The sequence below is a fragment of the Carya illinoinensis genome, chromosome 5 (genome assembly GCF_018687715.1).
Source record: "Carya illinoinensis cultivar Pawnee chromosome 5, C.illinoinensisPawnee_v1, whole genome shotgun sequence".
Lineage (NCBI taxonomy): Eukaryota > Viridiplantae > Streptophyta > Magnoliopsida > Fagales > Juglandaceae > Carya > Carya illinoinensis.
The window spans coordinates 2,255,327-2,275,542 of record NC_056756.1 but is presented as its reverse complement, the minus strand read 5'-3'; the positions used below and the strand labels follow the sequence as shown (position 1 = coordinate 2,275,542).

The following is a 20,216-nucleotide window of genomic DNA, read 5'->3' as shown; positions in this document are numbered from 1 at the left end:
CCCCTAGCCCCCGCTCCCGTCGTCTAGCGTGTCAGGGGACATCACTCAGTTTATTCCGCTCCCGAGTGACCAGAGGAGCTCCACCGGGATAATACCCCATCCCGGCTTGGGGTCGTGATACACATGCACCCGTAAGTCCAATTACGCCAACACACAGGCTTTTCACACTTAAACAAAAACACACGTGCATGCACCATGAAATGCCATATCAATGCAAAATAAAATAATCCAACACATAAATCAAATAAACAAGCTACCCCGTCCTCCATCCATTCGACCCCCGAACTCCTCGGACTCAGTCCGGAATCAACCAACCAACAGCAGATAAAATAATTTGAATGAGCGATATATATTTAAATCTGAAAATAGGGTTTGGAAAATACTTACAGCGCTATATGACAATTTTAGAAAACACGAGGCGTTGCAAACGGCGGCGAAAAAGCAACGTCACAGTGAAAATTCACTGTGGCCGTGGGTTGTGAAAAACTCACTTTTGAACGGGGACAAACTAGGGCTTGGGATTGATAGGGAATGGTTTAGGGATGATTGTGAAGCTATTGGAAGTGGTAGTTGGCCGTGGGTGGCGGCGGAATCGCCGGAAAGAGGTCGGATTTCCCAAAAAGGAAAGCTAGCTCGTAGGAGCTGTTCCGGTGGTCGTTGGAGGCCGGAAATAGGTGGGTTAGGACGGCAAGGGACCGGTGATGAAGTGGTGAAGAAATGGTGGCCGGAGGTGGAGCGACGGCGGCGGATCGGAGCCAAAGCCGTGCGGGCTTTAAGGAGGATTTTCGGCCAAACGGCCGGCCGGTTGGGGGTGAGTTTCGGTGGGGAGGTGCGTTGGAGGGAGACGAAGAGGATGGGACCGGCGGTGAGCCGCACGGTGGCCGGACGGCGGCGGTTCGAGCGGCTGAAGGTTCCGGCGTGAGAGAGAGAGAAGAGAGAGAGAGAGACTGGGGGGGCTCGAGCGGGAAAGAAAGAAAAAAAAAAGAAAAAAAAGAAAAAAAAGGAAAAGAAAGGAAAAAGAAAGAAGGAAAAAGAGAAAAATGAAAAAGAAAAGGAAAAAGGGAAAGAGATGTAGGGAAAAGACGAGGTCTAATCCTCGGTCCGGGAAAAACAACACTAAACCGCCGAAAAAAGATTAAAAACTGTAAACAATCAAAAGAAATAAAACAAAATATCAATTAAATTAAAAATAATTTTAAAACGCAAATAAATTAAAATAAATAACTAAAATATTAATTAAAATAAAAACAATTATTTCAGCGAAAATACACTCAAAAGCGGGTCATCACATCCTCCCCTCCTTAAAAACAAATTTCATCCTCGAAATTTGCAGATCAACCACCAACTTAAAACAAGCCACAAGAAAGCACATAAACCATCTGTGATTAAGATTAAGACACATACCTTCTCTATTCGAACAAATACGGGTACTGCTCCCTCATGTCCGCTGCTCGCTCCCAAGAAAAGTCTTGAGCTAACGGGTCTCCCCAAGCCACTTTAACCAAAGGTATCGTCTTGGACCTCAACTGTTGCTCCTTCCAATCCAAAATCTGCGACGGAACAACTTCATAAGTGAGATCCGGTTGCAACTGAATACCCGCTGAGTCGACGAAGCGTGGTTCTTGCTGTCCAAAGCTCTTCTTCAGGGATGATACGTGGAAGACATCATGAACATCCCCAAAATAATCTGGCAAAGCAACTCTATAGGCGACGGACCCTACTCTCTCCAGAATCTGAAAAGGGCCGACGTACCTCGGATCTAGCTTCCTTTTCTTACCAAAACGCTTAACACCTCTCATGGGAGAGACTTTAAGGTAAACCCAATCACCAACTTCAAACGACAACTCTCTCCTCCTGGTATCAGCGTAACTCTTCTGGCGACTCTGAGCTGCCGCCATTTTATCTTTGATGATCCGGACTTGGCTTTGCATCTCTTGAATTATTTCGGGTCCAATTATCCTACTCTCCCCAACTTCATCCCAACACAAGGGCGACCTGCACTTTCTCCCATAAGGAGCTTCATAGGGAGCCATCTGAATGGTCGCATGGAAGCTGTTATTGTATGCAAACTCGATGAGCGGCAAATGGTTTTCCCAACTTCCTTGGAATTCCAGGACACATGCTCGCAACATGTCTTCCAGGGTCTGAATGGTGCGCTCTGACTGGCCGTCTGTCTGCGGGTGATAAGCAGTACTGAACTTCAACTTAATACCCAAAGCTGCCTGCAAACTCTTCCAGAACTGCGACGTAAACCTCGGGTCTCGATCCGACACTATACTCTTTGGTACGCTGTGTAGCCGCACTATCTCTTTGACATACAAACGGGTCAACTTACCCAAAGAGTCGGTGTTATTAACAGGCAGAAAATGAGCACTCTTCGTTAACCGGTCCGCAATCACCCAAACAGAATTCTTCCCACTAGGCGTTCTCGGCAAACCCACTACGAAGTCCATCGTGATGTCATCCCACTTCCACTCAGGAATAGGGAGGGGTTGGAGCAAGCCTGCAGGTCTCTGATGCTCGGCCTTTACCTGACGGCATGTGTGGCATTTCTCAACATATAAGGCAACGTCCTTCTTCATTCAATCCCACCAGTAATTTTTCTTCAAGTCCCGATACATCTTTGTACTGCCGGGATGAACTGAATAAAGGGCCGCATGAGCTTCCGCCATGATCCGTTCTTTGAAATCTGAGTCCTTAGGGACCACTCTGCGATCTCGGAACCGAAGTATCCCATCATTATCCATGCTATAGTGCAACGGCCCTCGAGATTTTCTGACTCTCTTCCTGATGTTCAGCAGCTTCGGATCCTTTCTTTGGAGAGTTTTCAATTCTTCAAAATCAGTTACCCGAATATCGAGAACTGAAGACAAAATCTCCACTTGCTGCGAACTCTCTATAAGGAGCCTTCTCATCCCACAAAGCAACGATTCCAATTCTGATGGCTCGGCTTCATCTTCCAAGTGTGACTTCCGGCTCAAAGCATCAGCAACTATATTAGCCTTCCCCGGATGGTATTTGATCTCACACTGATAGTCACTGATTAGCTCCAGCCATCGTCTCTGCCTCATATTCAGATTTTTCTGGGAAAACAAATGCTTCAAGCTCTTGTGATCAGTAAATACCTCGCAAGCTTCCCCATACAAGAAGTGTCGCCAGATTTTGAGGGCAAAAACAATCGCAGCCAATTCTAGATCGTGCGTCAGATAATTCTTTTCATGGTCCTTTAGCTGACGAGATGCATAGGCTACAACCCGTCCTTCCTGCATAAGGGCACAACCCAAACCGAACTTAGACGCATCACTGAAGACTACGAATGGCTTATGCGGTTCTGGGAGCGTTAACACTGGTGCCGTCGTCAACCTGTTCTTTAATTCCTGGAAGCTTCTCTCACATTTCTCTGACCAAACAAATTCTGTATTCTTCCGAATCAAAGCTGTGAGAGGTCCAGATAGGCAAGCAAAACCCTCTACAAATCTTCGGTAGTATCCGGCGAGCCCCAAGAAACTCCTGACCTCGCGCACTGTAGTTGGGCGCTGCCATGACAAAATGGCTTCTACCTTACTAGGATCAACAGCCACTCCGCCCTGGAAAATTACATGCCCAAGAAATTTAACTTCTTCCAACCAGAATTCACACTTGCTGAGCTTGGCGTATAGCTGGTGTTCTCTCAATCTCTCAAGTACCAGACTAAGATGATACACATGCTCTTCAACATCTCGGGAATAAATCAGTATATCATCAATAAATACTACCACAAAGGAATCCAGATAAGGTCGAAACACTCGATTCATCAAATCCATGAAAGCTGCAGGGGCATTAGCTAACCCAAACGGCATCACCTTAAATTCATAATGCCCATACCTCGACCTGAAAGCAGTTTTAGGCACATCCTGGTCTCTGATTCTCAGCTGGTAGTATCCCGACCTCAGATTAATTTTAGAGAATACGGCTGCTCCTTGAAGCTGATCAAACAAATCATCTATCCGCGGGAGAGGATATTTATTTTTTATGGTCACCTTATTCAATTCCCGATAATCAATGCACATACGGAGGGTTCCATCTTTCTTTTTAACAAATAAAACTGGTGTACCCCACGGCGACGTACTAGGCTGAATAAATCCCTTCTCTACCAGTTCTTGCAACTGAGTCTTCAACTCTTTCAATTCAGCCGATGCCATGCGATAAGGAGCTTTATGCACAGGAGCCGCTCCATGTTCCAAGTCTATAACAAACTCCATCTCCCGAACAGGGGGTAGTCCGGGCAAGTCATCCACAAACACATCGGGGAATTCTTCCACAACTGGAATGTCTGCCAAAGACTTCTTCTCAGACGGCGTGGACACCATCTGCACCAAGAATGCATCCGCTCCCCATGCAATCTCTCTTCTTGCCTGAATCGCCGATATAATTATCGGTTTTTCTTTTAATCTACTCCCCGCAAATTCCAGACAATCACCATCTGGAAACTGAAAGCTAATTATCCGACTTCTGCAATTAATACTCGCGGAATATCGGTATAGCCAATCCATCCCGAGGATGATATCAAAACCCAACAGCTTGAACACCACCAAATCAGCATCCAAGAACCTTCCCTCAAAATTTAACGGGCATCCCAAAGCAACCTTGGAACACCACACCATCTCACCATCGGGTAGAGCCACTACCATAGACTTCGGCAACGGCTCCGTGACCAAATTACACACCCGAGCAAACGTGGAAGATACAAACGACCGTGAAGCACCGGAATCAAACAAAGTACAAGCATAAAACTCATACAAACGGACTCTTCCTGAACCAAACACATCAACCCATGAAATCCAAAAGCAAAGAATAAACCACATACACCAAGAATTAAATCCAACTTAAAATTAAATTAAACCATACCTGTAATTACTCCAGCATCATGGGTCGCTGGTGCCTCATCATCCACCTCTCCGGGTGTGACAGCATAAACCCGGGCTTGCACTGCTTGTCTCGGGTTGGTTCTTCCACCGTGTCTACCTCCACGGCTTCCTTGAACTCTGACGGAGCAATCCCGAGCGATATGTCCCACTTGGCCGCACTGGTAACACTGGGGTCCGCTACTCATCCGACACTCGCCCTCATGAGCTCTATTACAAGCTCCACAAATAGGCACCCGTCCTCCCATACGAACACCTGAGGACATTTAAGGTCGAGTTCCGGTCCGCTGAACAAACTTCTGGGGCGAACCTGAGTTGCTTCCTTCACCAAAAAAACTCCGCCTCTTATGCCCTGGAGGGGAGCCCACACTCAGATTATTTTCCCGCTCCACAAGGGTGGTCACATCCACTAATTCCTGAAAAGTGGATATCCGATGGCTGACCACCATAAGGCGTATGTCAAGACGTAGCCCCTCCTGGAAACGATCTGCTCGCATCTCCTCAGTGGCGACAAGGTGAGGAGCAAATCGCTCAAGTTCGATGAACCTCGGAGCGTATTGTTCCACTGTCGCGCCCCCTTGGACCAGATTGGAGAACTCTCTTACCTTTTGCTTCTTTACCGATGCGGGAAAGAAGCGGTCATTGAACTCCTTCTTGAAACGCTGCCAGGTCACCGCAGCGAAAGATCCCAATTCAGATTCCAACAACACCCTCTTGGTATCCCACCAATCAGAAGCGGTACCTTGCAAGTGATAGCTGGCGTAGAGTACTTGCTGTGCCTCAGTGCATCCACACACCTCAAAGGTTTTCTCCAGATCTTTGATCCATCTTCCAGCCTGAAGTGGATCCTCATTTCCAGTGAAGTGTGGAGTCCTATGCGCCAGGAAGCGCTCATAGGTGCATCCGGCTTGCACCATGCTACTGGACCCTCCTGGATACATCCAAGGCCCTCCCTGATATGGCCAAGGACCTCCTGGTTGTGGCCAAAACCCTCCTTGTTGTGGACAAGGCTCTCCTGACGGTGGATAAGGCCCTCCTGATGGTGGCCAGAGACCCCCTTGTTGTGGCCAAGGCCCTATCTGTTGAGACCTCGCACTCTGCTGCATAAATTCCGTCATCTGCCGTATTGCTTCGGCTATGGAATCATCCCGGGAGGTATTATCCCGTGGTTCCTGGGTAGATTTCCTTGGTCTCCCCATTTTCCTGCCACAACACCACTCTTGACCCTCATTTAAGAAAACAAATAAAACCAACAAAAACAAAACCAACACCACACAACAAGAAACAAAAGAAACCAGCTTGCAAAAACATAACTAAATAAATACAAACAAACAAACAAGCTCAAACAAATAAAACAATTGTACTTAACATAATTTTTTAAAACATAACTTTAAAAAGCATTCTGGTACTGCCTACGGGACATGTGGTTTTACCCAGAGCCAAACCGCTCTGATACCACCTGTGACGCCCCCAAATCCCCACGCCCGAATACGGGGAAATCGAGACGTCCGGATAGTGACAACCCGGGTCACCATCCCATCGACGGGTGCCAAGTGTGTGCAAAAGCAACATATGTGCACGAAGAAACACGCAGCGGATAACGAAAGTCATAACTAAGTACCAGAATTTTTCTTAACGTAATACAAGCTGTTTAAAACATACATAGATAAAATATTACAAAAAACACAAATACAGTTTTAAACCAAATATAAAGCATAGCATCAGTAACCCGGCGGAGCCGCATTCTCGGGCTCAGCCTCCTCCTCTTCGTCCTCCAACTCTGCACCAAAAGCTACGGAACCAAAAATGGTACCGCAGGTAAGTAAAACCCAAACACTACCAGATAAAAACACATAGAACTCAAACAACATGCATGAAACATGCCCAATGCACAAAACTCAAAGATACAGTTTTCCACACACGCCAAAAACCCTTTTTGGCCCAAAAACACATCCTTTCCGAAAAACACGCCAAAAGTCACATTTGGCCTTTATCCGTCTCAAACCATTATCCAAATTATCCGTATGCACCATGACCTCCCCTAGGGCTCATCTGCACACCCTGGCTCCAGTGCCACACCGCAGAGTACCACCACGCATGTGACACCTAACGAGCGATGCCCAGTTCCGTGCCCCGCACGTTCGTAGCCAAGCATCCTCTAGCCCTCACCAGCGAAGGGCCACGGAGTCGGTGCGTAGAGCGATGCCCGGTTCCACGCCCGGCGCGTTTGTAGCCAAGCAACCCCTAGCCCCCGCTCCCGTCGTCTAGCGACAAGTCAGGGGACATCACTCAGTTTATTCCGCTCCCGAGTGACCAGAGGAGCTCCACCGGGATAATACCCCATCCCGGCTTGGGGTCGTGATACACACGCACCCGTAAGTCCAATTACGCCAACACACAGGCTTTTCACACTTAAACAAAAACACACGTGCATGCACCATGAAATGCCATATCAATGCAAAATAAAATAATCCAACACATAAATCAAATAAATAAGCTACACCGTCCTCCATCCATTCGACCCCCGAACTCCTCGGACTCAGTCCGGAATCAACCAACCAACAGCAGGTAAAATAATTTGAATGAGCGATATATATTTAAATCTGAAAATAGGGTTTGGAAAATACTTACAGCGCTATATGGCAATTTTAGAAAACACGAGGCGTTGCAAACGGCGGCGAAAAAGCAACGTCACAGTGAAAATTCACTGTGGCCGTGGGTTGTGAAAAATCCACTTTTGAACGGGGACAAACTAGGGCTTGGGATTGATAGGGAATGGTCTAAGGATGATTGTGAAGCTATTGGAAGTGGTGGTTGGCCGTGGGTGGCGGCGGATTTGCCGGAAAGAGGCCGGATTTCCCAAAAAGGAAAGCTAGCTCGTAGGAGCTGTTCCGGTGGTCGTTGGAGGCCAGAAATAGGTGGGTTAGGACGGCAATGGACCGGTGATGAAGTGGTGAAGAAATGGTGGCCGGAGGTGGAGCGACGGCGGCGGATCGGAGCCAAAGCCGTGGGGGCTTTAAGGAGGATTTCCGGCCAAACGGCCGGCCGGTTGGGGGTGAGTTTCGGTGGGGAGGTGCGCCGGAGGGAGACGAAGAGGATGGGACCGGCGGTGAGCCGCACGGTGGCCGGACGGTGGCGGTTCGAGCGGCTGAAGGTTCCAGCGTGAGAGAGAGAGAGAGAGAGAGAGAGAGAGAGAGAGAGAGAGAGAGAGAGAGAGAGAGAGAGAGAGAGAGAGAGAGAGAGAGAGAGAGAGAGAGAGAGAGAGAGAGAGAGAGAGAGAGAGAGAGAGAGAGAGAGACCGGGGGGGCTCGAGAGGGAAAGAAAGAAAAAAAAAGAAAAGAAAGAAAAAAAAAAGAAAAAGAAAGGAAAAAGAAAGAAGGAAAAAGAGAAAAAGGAAAAAGGGAAAGAGATGTAGGGAAAAGACGAGGTCTAATCCTCGGTCCGGGAAAAACAACACTAAACCTCCGAAAAGAGATTAAAAACTGTAAACAACCAAAAGAAATAAAACAAAACATCAATTAAATTAAAAACAATTTTAAAACGCAAATAAATTAAAATAAATAACTAAAATATTAATTAAAATAAAAACAATTATTTCAGCGAAAATACACTCAAAAGCGAGTCATCACACCAACGGCAGACGAAATTCAACTCGAAGTTTATAAAGCTGGAGAAATACAAGGTGAAAGTGAGAAGATTGCCTTCCCCAAAATCGAGTCATCCAAAGATGGTGTCAATGCTGAAAGCTCAGAATTGGGTGCTTCAACCGAAGCTGAAAATATACGTAGTTCAGAAGTTTGGGAGTCTAAAGTTTATGCGACAAAAGATGGATTTTTGAGAGCCAACTTGGTGGGAATTGCTCTGCAGGTTTTGATGCTTATTGCAACTATAGCTTTGATCTATATGATGAAACATGGAAACACAACCCCAATTACTACTGTCAACGTGGAGCAACCACTACTGACAAAGAAATTGGATTTCAGCCCAATATTTAGCATAGACTAGATATTCCTCGAGAGGCCATCTTCTCGGAATTGGGCGACCGAGATGGACGTGGATGGAGAGTCATGTCCTTCGGAAATGAGCAGCTTTCAGACAATCTCATCTTACAGTAAGAAAGGATTCGAGGCGTCAGAGCCAGGAGAGGAGGAAGCGAGGGAAGAACCATAAGAGAGACTCAATTGCGACTTCCTCAGGCTACTCTGTGGGCCGGCTTTCTTACGGCAATTTTATCACCTACGAGAAGATTCTGAGCAATCATGTAGGTATTTTAATCTCTATGCTTTTATTTTTCAAAAAATCTTTATAAAATATAACCCCACATATTGTCTTATGGTTGATTAGGGACATGAAGACGAGGAGACAATTACTCCTGTTATGCGCTCCGGTAGAATCAAAAACAAAGTCACCTCCTCATGATCATGACCAATTCTATCCTACTTTTCTATTTCTTCCGGTAGGAATGGGGCACTAACTAGTTGCTTTTTCTTAATTGTAAGACTTGTAAGTGGTACCTCCACTCTTCGTCAATCAGTAATTTTCTGTTGCTAAATCTCAGATCCTTGTGATTTTCAATTTCACTTCAATTTGATGCCCTTCTGCTAACTGCCAAAAACTCCTCCATCTCCACCGTTCTCTCCTCTTGATCATTCAAAAAAGCACAATCTTTTTCCTGAAACATTTAAGAAAAACCAATTTATTGTTCACGTTGGTGGAATTCCTCGTGTTGTTATGATTATTTAAATCCTGGACTAATCTGTTGAAATCAAATTCTTAGATCTTTATCGTGTCATTGACGACAAAAGTGAAGATGATTTGTTCTACATACTAGTTGAGCTGCTTAATTATCATCTCAGCCAAACGGAAACCAAGCCAGAACTTTGATAAACTTTTATTTAATTTATTTGTTTTATTCCCTGGAAATGATCATCTCCCAAATCAAATGTCATAAATCTATCACACTGTTTTTTATTATAAGTAAATATTTCACAAAATTATAATTTTGGTTAGTTTGATTATTGGACTACGTTGAGATCAATTCATTTTAATCTAATTTTAAGCTGAATTTAATATTTAAACACATAATTATTAAATTATTAAATTTATCTTAATTCAAAACCTCTGTACATATAAGAGACCCACAACATTTTTTAATTTTCTATAAATAGTATTAAATTCATGTTAACATTCAAACACACTTAAATTCATTTTAGATAGATTCTACGAAATTTACTCTATTATTTTAACTCACTATTATTCATAAAATACCAACTGAAATGAACTCAACATCCAACATCCTAATGCAGCCTAATGACTTTTTGACAATTGAAATTCATACATTTGTATGTATATATATTAAGTTTTCATGCATGTAAAATTTATCATTCGACTTCTATATATTTCTCATTTAGAAAAACATCGAAATACATGGATTGTTACTCTTCTAAATATATATATTTTTGTTGATAAAAGAAGAATCCGTGCATACGGACCAGACTTATGAACAATATAATTAATGAGTGTGATGCATACATACATACATACGGCTGGTGAATTTAGTAATTTTTTTTCATAAAAGGGATAATCTAAAAAAATTCAGTAAACGAAAAAAAAAAACTAAACCTAAAATGGTATCTAATTTGTTTGGAACCCAGAAATATTAAAAAAGGGACTGGGGTTTAGCTTTTGTTGGCAACATTTATGAAAGACCGGTCTTTCTTGCACAGTAAAAATGAGAGTTTACACACACTCACCACGCGTACTCATAACGCCTATAACCGACCGGAAAACACGACACGGCGGCTTTGTGTCCATTTCGATGCCTTGAAGAATCGAAGATCTGGGTGAAAGATTCGGAGAGAGAAAGAGAGAGGACTCTCTAGGGTTTCTCAATCGTGGGAGCCACATGGCGTACACGTCACAGTCCCTCCGCTTCTCCGCCGGCGCTGCAGCTGCAGCTGCTGCGGCCGTCGCCTCCGGGGCTGGAGGCTGCAGCTTCGACTCGCTCAACCGAATCCTCGCCGACCTCTGCACGCGTGACAAGCCCAAAGTACCGAATTTTCTCTCGCTACTTTCCGATTGGTTACTGGGAAAGAACTGAATAAAAACAAATGATATTAAAGGACAGTTATTAGAGTTCTTTTCGTTTAAAGGCTAATCATACGATTCACGGTGATTAATTTTAAAGAGTTTTTTGATGATCTTGGAAGGTTTTCTCTCATTTTCTTCTCTTTTGCCGGGAAGAAGTGGGAAGAAACTGTATGTGGAATTCTGAGTCGCTTCTTCAGTGTAGTTTTGGAAGGACGGGCTAGAATCACTTGGTTGGAGGAAATTTCGAAAAGAAGCGAAAGCGGAGGATTTTAATTTTGTTTTGTGTGGGTGACTCCGTTAATTACCTTTTTTGTTCTAAAAAAAAAAAAATTAAATAACTCAGTTAATTACCTTTTCGATGAAGAGTATGGAAGTTTTCCCGAGGAGGAAAAAGTATATAGATTTCTTTTGTTCAGCTTAATTCGATTCTATCAATAATTTTCTATTGGTTTTCTTTTTGGTCTGGGACTTCTGTTTTCGTGCACCATCTTCTTTCTGGAGTTGTGGTTTTCTTACTATACTTTTTTTCTCCTTTGCTCTTAATGTGTGGTTTTTCTTTTTAAAGGATGCTTACAAAAACCGAGAGTCTTTAACTTTGACTTTTTGTCCTATGTAGATCGCTTTGGGATCTTGGCATTACTTTATCTGAATAATTTTCCTCGCAGCTTAATATAACTAGTTTTTATTCTTCTGCATCCCCTTCTTCAGAACTGGTCATTCGATCGTTTTAGCTTGTTGCTACCCTGGTACCACTTGGCATGTTTGCTTTATTTTTGGGAAATTACCCCTTGTTTACAGGAGGGGGCTTCATTAGCTTTAAGGAAACATCTGGAAGAAGAAGCTCGTGACCTTGGTGGTGAAGCTTTTTCTCGTTTCATGGATCAGTTGTATGATCGAATATCTAGTCTTTTAGACAGTAATGACGTAGCTGAAAACTTGGGAGCTTTAAGAGCTATTGATGAGTTGATAGATGTGGCACTTGGCGAGAATGCCTCCAAGGTTTCAAAGTTCTCTAATTACATGCGGACAGTGTTTGAGGTGAAGCGGGATCCTGATGTTTTGGTGCTTGCTGGTAGAGTCATGGGCCATCTAGCTAGGGCTGGTGGAGCAATGACTGCAGATGAAGTGGAACGCCAGGTTTATTGCATTTTCATCAGTACTTTGTAGTGTTGGTTGCTGGGGAGCACTTACTGCCTGATGTATTTTGTTCTCTTAGGTACAAATTGCTCTGGATTGGCTTCGTGGGGACAGAGTAGATTGCCGTTTTGCTGCTGTTTTAATCTTGAAAGTAAGTGTAACATATCTTTATGGGCTGAGTTTTCCTCCAAACTAGATTAGATGAATTTCCTCTAACCCAATCTATTCAATTGTGGCGTGTCCTTTCAACATGCGAGAGAGAGATCTTTTTAAACAGGATTAACGGTGTCAGTTCAACATTAAGCCTCGTTTGTTTTTGCAGATGAGATGAAATGAGCTGAGATGAAAGTTGAATAAAATATTGTTAGAATATATTTTTTTAAGATTATTTTTGTTTTGAGATTTGAAAAAATTGAATTATTTATTTTATTTTGTGTGGGAATTCGAAAAAAGTGTAATGATTAGATGAGATGAAATGAGTTGAGAAGAGTTGTAAAAACAAGCGAGGCCTTAACTCCTCATTTAACATCTAAACAACCATTTTTCTTACAATCTAACATTGTTAATCCTATTAAAAAGACGTGCCTCTCACATGCTAAATGTACACATGGACCTGGCTTTGTGGCGATGGAGTAGATTACCGTTTTGCTGCTGTAGTAATCTTGAAAGCAAGTGCGACAATTATTTTTGGACAAGTTGTCCTATAATCTTCATGTATAATTTCAGCATGTGAGAGATATGTTTTTTAAATAGCATTAACGATGTTTGTCCACTCCTAACTCTTCCTTTAACTTTAAAAACTATTTTATCTTATAACCTATCATCATTAATACCATTAAAAGGGCATTTGCCTCTCACATGTTGAAAGTCCACATGGCAATTTAATAGATTGGGTCAATTTGGGTGAAATCTTTGGTCCTTTTTTTTAGATCAGTTTTGGGTAGCATATGATAATAGATTAGGTGGATATTTGTTTTTATCCCCTTTTATTGATAAAGGCATGAATTGAACTTTGATTCATGAGATTTGCCGTTACGATTATGTCATATCGTTTCTTATTTAAGCAAAAGAAGATCAGTTGATATTATCTCATGCAATATAACATGTTGCCATAGGTTTTCCTGTTCTAAAGTTATAAATTGCATAAAAAAGCACAAAAAATAGGCATAACACTAATAAAAGGATTTATGCAAGGAGAAACTAGTAAAAATAAAAACTAACATCTAAACCAACATGTTAGACAATAATATTAAGTGGAATGTTAGCTATTCATCAAAAAAAAATATTAAGTGGAATGTTATCTTTATCGGGGATGTTAATGACTAGGAAGTGGATGATGTTAAGGCTTTTCTGGAAAGACTTTCCAGTTCAAAGTTGATGCTAGGTAGGGAGGACAACATGCTGTGGATTCCTGCAGGAAATTCTAAGTTCTCAATCTCCACTTTTTACAGAATATTAACCAGTCTTAGGAGTTGTGAATTTCCCTGAAAAAACATATGGAAAGTGAAAGTTCATTCCAAGGTTGCTTTTTTTCTGTTGGGTGGTATACTTGGACAAAGTGTTGACAACTAGAAATCTTAGAAGGAGAGGTATATACATTGCTGATTGGTGTGTCATGTGCAAGAAGGATGGGGAATCTGTTAATAATCTCTTTCTTCATTGTGAAGTGGCCAGGTTCTTGTGGAATGAGGTTTTGAGTCGGATTGGTTTACTTTGGGTAATGCCCATGGAAGTCGTGGATTTATTGGTAGGGTGGAAGGGTTTGAAGAGTAGCAAGAATGCTATTCATGTTTGGAAGACGATCCCTTCTTGTCTCATGTTGTGCCTATGGCTTGAAAGGCATGGAAGATGCTTCGGAGACAAACAATGTTCATTGAGAGAACTAAGGGATTTTTTTTTTTTTTGATAAGTAAATCAAATTGTATTAATAAAAGAATAGGCATAACCGAGTGTTACAAAGAATCTAAGTAGGGTCAAAAGATACAAGAAAGTCATGAAAGGCTTGACCATTAAAGTTAATGGCAATGGACCAAGTACAAAGAGTTTTGAGAAAGAAAGCTTTTAGTTCCTCCGTCGATCTCTCTTTGTCCTCAAAAGTCCGTTCATTACGCTCTTGCCATATACACCACATGATGCAATAGGAATCATGTTTGTGGGCTATAGTACTTTGAGTTTGTGGGCTAAAGTTTTTGTAATAGAAGATAATTTCCAGAATCTGTTTTAGTTTTCCTTTCGTTTTTGGAAAGTAGTAGGTATTTCCTTTGTATACGTTCTGTGTACTTGGGCTTATGCCTATTTCTTGGCAATAAAATCTTTTCTTACTTATAAATAAAATAAAATGAGAAAGTAACGACTACCTTGTAGCTGCTGTCCAACCATAGAGAGACCTTAAGAACAAAAGCTTTAGTTCCATTAATGGTTATCTGAACCCCTCAAAAGTATGGACATTCCTCTCTCCTGTGAACCATATTATATACATAGAAATTGCCTTCCAAAATCCAGCCTTAACTGTTAACAAACCTTGATAGAATGTCCCTCTTTAAGTAAGCAAGCCAAGGATTCTAGTTCATAGTTTTGCATTGCTTTCAGAAGGCTTGGGCTTAACTGAAAATGACCATTTGACTTGCCCATGTTTATTGCTATGGACATCATTGTTTAGATTTTAACTAAGTTTTCTTCTATTGAGATTATGATTCATATTTCTTTTCATTGTAGGAAATGGCTGAAAACGCTTCAACAGTGTTCAATGTTCATGTATCTGAATTTGTTGATGCTATCTGGGTTGCCCTAAGGGATCAAACATTGGCTGTTCGAGAGAGAGCTGTGGAGGCTTTGCGGGCTTGCCTTAAAGTTATTGAAAAGCGTGAGACACGCTGGCGTGTGCAATGGTTAGTCCATAACCACTTTTGGAGTTTAATTTTTTTTCTTTTCTTTTGTGGGGGCGGGGGGGGGGGGGGGATTTTGAGTACACTTTTGGGTGTCCAGAACAATTCCTTGATTAATGAAGGATTGAATGTTGGAACCTCTTGAGGGTAATGACCGGGTGACGTACAAAGTCCTTACAGTGGAAGATTTTTTATGGTCTATTTGTTTTTTTTTTTTTTTAATCATTGATGTCTGGACATACATGCACAAGCCAAGTTGAACATCCCATGCCTTCTAATTGGTATCTGTAGAATGAATTCTCCGTCCCAACCCTGTGACCTATATGTGAACCTCAAGGCTTTTTATCGTGATGAGGGGCTAATGCAATGAATACCAACAGCCCTTGGCATTATTATGTTATTGTCATTATTATTGCTTCTGATAAAAAAAAATTATTATTGCTCTCTCTCTCTCTCTCTCTCTCTGGGGCACTAAGGCTGACCAACAAGTCATGTGATTAGATGCACCCGAATCAACAAGTCATGAGAGAGATAGGGAACCGTTACCTTGCAGCCCTAAGGCTGAAAAAGCTGAAAGAATCATCTGCTGAACCTTCTCAGTAGTAATAGTAGATGAGTCATTAACAGGAGTAGAAGAAGCGGAACCCACCGTAGCTTGATAAGAATGAGCCTGGCGATTTTGGGGACGTGTAGGACAATCTTTGATAATTGTCCAGGCTTCTTACAGTAGTTGCAAGATTTCCGTGCACAATTATTAGCAATATGTCCATATTCTTTGCAACTGAAACATTGAACTGTCCGCATGTCTTGTCCCTTGCCTTTTCCGTGAGCAGCATAAGTAACAGCAGTGGGTATCATTGTGTCGTGCTGATAAGTAGCTTGGGTGGCAAGTCGCTTCTCCTCACGAAGTAATTCCCCAAAACAAATATCCAAAGACGGCACAGGAGCACCATTCATCAAATTAGAGTGAGTGACCTCAAATTCAGGACGTAACTTCATTAAAAATTGATCGCGCTTGCTTTGCTCATGAATTTCCTGCACAACAGAGAGAGACTCTTCTGGTACCGTGGCATAAATTATGTCAGTAAATTCTCCCCAAAGATTATTAAATCCAGAAAAAAATCCTGAATGGAGAGATTGCCCTGAGTGTAACTGGCAATTTCATACTCTAACTGAGACCGTCGAGCCGTATGGTCCTGATTATATACCTTTTTCAAATATTCCCACATAGATTTAGCAGTTTTATAAGGCCTCAAATTGAGAACAATGAGAGGATCAACCGATGCTAAAATCCATGTCATCACCCTAGCATCTTTGATCTGCCACTGAGCTAATTTAAGAAGCTCAGTAGGAGCCGGATTACTCCCATCAATATGATCCCATAACTCCTTTCCCATAACAAATAAACGGAATTGAAATTCCCATGCAGAATAATTTTTACCCGTAAATTTTACGGTAAAAGACTCGGAAGACATGAGACCCGTAAAAAATAAGCACACGCCGAATTAAAAATAATACCTGACCAACCAAAAAACTGCCGACAATCCAAAAGAAATAAAGAAGCTGCCGAAAGCTCCAGAAACAACTGCTGCTGAGACCAAAAAAATGACAAGTGCTGCTGCCGATACCCAACCCACGAAGCCGAAATGGAAAGAGGCAGCAGAAAAACACAAACCAGCAACGGAAAGGGCAACAGAAAGTGCCGACTAGAAGCCTGGAACCAGAGCCACGCAAAAGACTGCTGAACGCCACAGGAAAACCCGTAACCCACAACCAGACTGCACCGAAAATCACCCAAGGAGGACCAGACTGCACCAAAAATCACACAGAGAGGACCGAAACACCAGAACACACAGAACCCACAGCCAAAAAGAAAGACCCGAAGGAAAAAAAAACGTAAAACTAGTAACCTGCTCTTGATACCATGTCAAATGGATTGAATGCCTCCATTGTGAGGATTTCTTGTCATTATAAAGGCACCAAAGTGCAATATACGCGGCTAGAATTAAGCCTAGATTACAATAAATAAAATCTGTCTACGTATGGAAACTAGCCCTCTGTACAAATTCTAAGTAAATAAATATATACAAGTGTCTAAAGATAAATAAGGAAACACAGGGCATATCACGCTAACAACCACACCCTGCAAAAACAATTATTTTTACATACAAATGGACTTTTTTATACATCTATAATATTTTCAATGCATTCTTCATTTTTCTTTCTGTTCCCAACTTCCCATGATATTTCTTAAATATTTCCAAAGAGTCTATCTTTGGACTGACCCAAACAGTATATTGAAACAAAGTTTTGTTCCTTGCATTAAGCAAACCAACTCTTTAGAAAAATACAGCATTGTCATAATTTGTAGATTTGAAAACAAGTGGGCAATTCCTTTGCAAAATTGTGCTTAATTACATATATGGCAATTCTGCCAAGATGAAGGAAGAAACTACATGAATCAAATTTTTTGAGGAACATATAGAGAGAAAATTGGATTTGGTCAGATAGTGTGTAGTGGATGAACTTTGTTTTGATATTGCGAGAAGGGGATATTGTGATGGTTTACTTGACTTAAGTTGTCAGTGCACATGCTGCATTGTTTGTTTATCTTCTCTTGGGTTGACTACAAAATTTCCACCATCTGGTACATGGCCATGGGTGTTGAGACAACCTTGTTCTTCACACGCTTGTGTGCTTACCTTGCTTTCCTTTCTTTTCGCCCCCCCCCCCCCCCTTTCTTTTCTTTTTTTGATATGTAAAAGATTTCGCCCCCTTCTGATGCCTATCTGGACATTATGTTCTACTTTCTCATGTCGTCGACAGGTATTATCGGATGTTTGAGGCTACACAGAATGGATTGGTTAAAAATGCTCCTGTTCACAGTATACATGGTTCTTTACTTGCTGTTGGGGAGCTTTTGAGGTTGGTTTAGTTAGTTGAATTTGTATTTCTTGATGGCAGTATGATTTTCTAGCATTAATAAGTTAGAACGTGGGGATGCACATTACCTATAGAAAATAATAATTTAGAGATGCACACCAATATTCTTGTTATTCTATTATTTTAATTTATTTAGTAATCCTTAATATTGTGCTTATGTAATTTAAATGGACTAATAAACTGGATGCCGTAAAGCGTGGATGTGTTTGTATGTGTTTTATGCGAGCATCTGTCATAATGTTACATGTGAGTCTCATCTGTTTAGTAGAATAATGGTAGCTAAATGGAAAACATCAGTTATGTACGTGGGGTAGCCTATGTAGAAGGAGATCATATTATACGGTTTCGTTTGGCTCTTTAAAGCTTTGGGTGTTGGAAGTGAGATCATATGTTAACATGTTATCTTCCTACGGAAGCAACCCATTCCCTTGGAAAAGCATTTGGTGTATTAAGGCCCCTATGAGAGTGGCTTTCTTTGTTTGGAAAATCACTTTAGGGAAGATTCTCACTTGGGATGATTTAAGGAAAGGGAATATATGTGGAGGTATCCAACGAGAGCGTCAGCACTTTAGTTTGAAAATATGTGCTTGAAAACTGAAGGCTTTGTCGATAGTGGCTTTGTCGATATGTGGTGGTCTTCATATTAGATACACGGTACCCCTAGCTTCATCTTTGTAGGCAAACTAAAAGCGCTAAAAAAAGACGTCAAGCTTTGGAATACTCAATCTTTCGGTGACATAAGGGTATAAAAGAAAATCAAGGTGGAGGAAATTTAGGAGTTAGAGAAGATACAAGAGGTTTGGGTCCTCTACCCGAAAGAGTTATCCAGGAAGAGACATAATTGGTCTTAGATTTAGAGAGGGTTATCCTATTAGAGGAGATTTCATGGTGTCAAAAATCAAGAGCATTGTGGTTGATAGAATGGGGTCGAAACACGAAGTTCTTCCATAGAATTGCTAACTCTCATAGGAGAACCAATACCATTGAGATGCTGAAAATTGATGGTGTGGATTGTACGGAAGGTCAGGTGATTCGCGAGCATGTTGTTGATTTTTTTGAACAGTTGCTTATAGAACAAGAGGGATGGATACCAACGCTTGGCCTCGGTTTTGAGTCTATTGAGTCGCATGATGTCTCTTGGTTGGAGAGGCCTTTTAAGGAGAAGGAGGTTCATGATGTGGTAAGGAGAATGGTTAAAAACAAGGCACCAAGTCCTGATGGCTTTTCTATGGGCTTCTTTCAAACATGTTGGGAAGTAGTGGAGGAGGATCTAATGCAGGTGTTATAGGAACTGTTTTTGGCTGGAAAATTTGAGAAAAGCCTAAATGCCTACTTTTATTGCATTGATACCTAAGAAGGTCGGGGCATCGGAGGTGGAAGAGTTACGGCCAATTAGCCTTGTGAACGGGGTATATAAGATAACCTCCAAGGTGCTTGCAAATCGCCTAGAGGCGGTTTTGGGGAAGATTATTACAAAACCCCAAAATGCATTTGTAAGGGGTAGACAAATCTTAGATGTGGTTCTCATTGCCAATGAATGTTTGGACAGTAGATTAAAAGCTGGCATTAAAGGATGCTTTGCAAGTTGGATATGGAGAAGGCCTATGACCACGTTAATTGGGACTTCTTATTGTACCTACTTGGGAGGTGTGGATTTGGGGAGAAATGGAGGTCGTGGATCAGATGGTGTATACTGGCAAAATTTTCAGTTTTGATCACCAGCAGTCCAGTTGGCTTTTTCAAAAGCACCAGAGGTTTAAGGCAAGGGGACTCGTTGTCTCCACTTTTCTTTGTCATTGTAATGGAGGTGCTTGGCAAATTGATCTCGACACTGGTTAATAATGGTTTTGTGGTTGGTGACCCCAATAGGGGTACTATTAATTTTTCTCATTTGTTGTTCGCAAATGATACACTAATCTTCTGTAAGGCAAACCAAAACCAGGTTTGGCATTGAAGGCTATTTTACTCTATTTTGAAGCTGTGTTCGGTTTGAATTTGAATTTTGACAAATCAGAAATGGTGCCAGTTGGATGGGCTAACAACATAATGTAGCTGGCTAGCATGCTAGGATGTAAGGTTGCTTTTCTTCCTATGAACTGCATTGGCCTTTCGTTGGGGGCTGCCTCAAGAGCTATTCCAATATAGGAAATAGTGATCGAGAAGATAGAAATAAGATTGGCAGGTTGGAAGAGACTGCATTTGTCGAAAGGTGGTCCTTGCAGCAAGTGTGGCACACCAGATTGAGAAATTTCAGCGT

General features: G+C 41.9%; 1 protein-coding gene and 2 long non-coding RNA genes across 6 annotated transcripts in view; 2 read left to right on the top strand and 1 right to left on the bottom strand.

Annotated features, from left to right (window-relative positions):
- The first annotated feature begins 8,421 nt into the window (after window positions 1–8,421).
- LOC122311648 lies at window positions 8,422–9,456 on the top strand. The gene is made up of 2 exons (XR_006242831.1): window positions 8,422–9,165; window positions 9,249–9,456. It is a non-coding gene; the product is annotated as an uncharacterized LOC122311648 (long non-coding RNA).
- An 880-nt stretch (window positions 9,457–10,336) lies between these two features.
- LOC122309763 lies at window positions 10,337–11,500 on the bottom strand. The gene is made up of 2 exons (XR_006242515.1): window positions 11,346–11,500; window positions 10,337–11,000 (listed from the first exon to the last, which is right to left on the bottom strand). It is a non-coding gene; the product is annotated as an uncharacterized LOC122309763 (long non-coding RNA).
- Window positions 10,588–20,216, top strand: part of LOC122309761 (serine/threonine-protein kinase TOR-like) — a 63,427-nt gene continuing 53,798 nt past the window's right edge. For 2 of the 4 annotated variants that reach the window (XM_043123404.1, XM_043123403.1), the window contains exons 1-5: window positions 10,590–10,953; window positions 11,793–12,131; window positions 12,211–12,282; window positions 14,847–15,019; window positions 17,843–17,941. In XM_043123404.1, coding sequence (XP_042979338.1) covers window positions 10,810–10,953; window positions 11,793–12,131; window positions 12,211–12,282; window positions 14,847–15,019; window positions 17,843–17,941 — 827 coding nt within the window. In that variant the 5' untranslated portion in view covers window positions 10,590–10,809. Of the gene's footprint in view, window positions 10,954–11,792; window positions 12,132–12,210; window positions 12,283–14,846; window positions 15,020–17,842; window positions 17,942–20,216 lie in introns of all 4 variants that reach the window. The other 2 variants (XR_006242514.1, XM_043123401.1) reach the window with 2 other exon arrangements.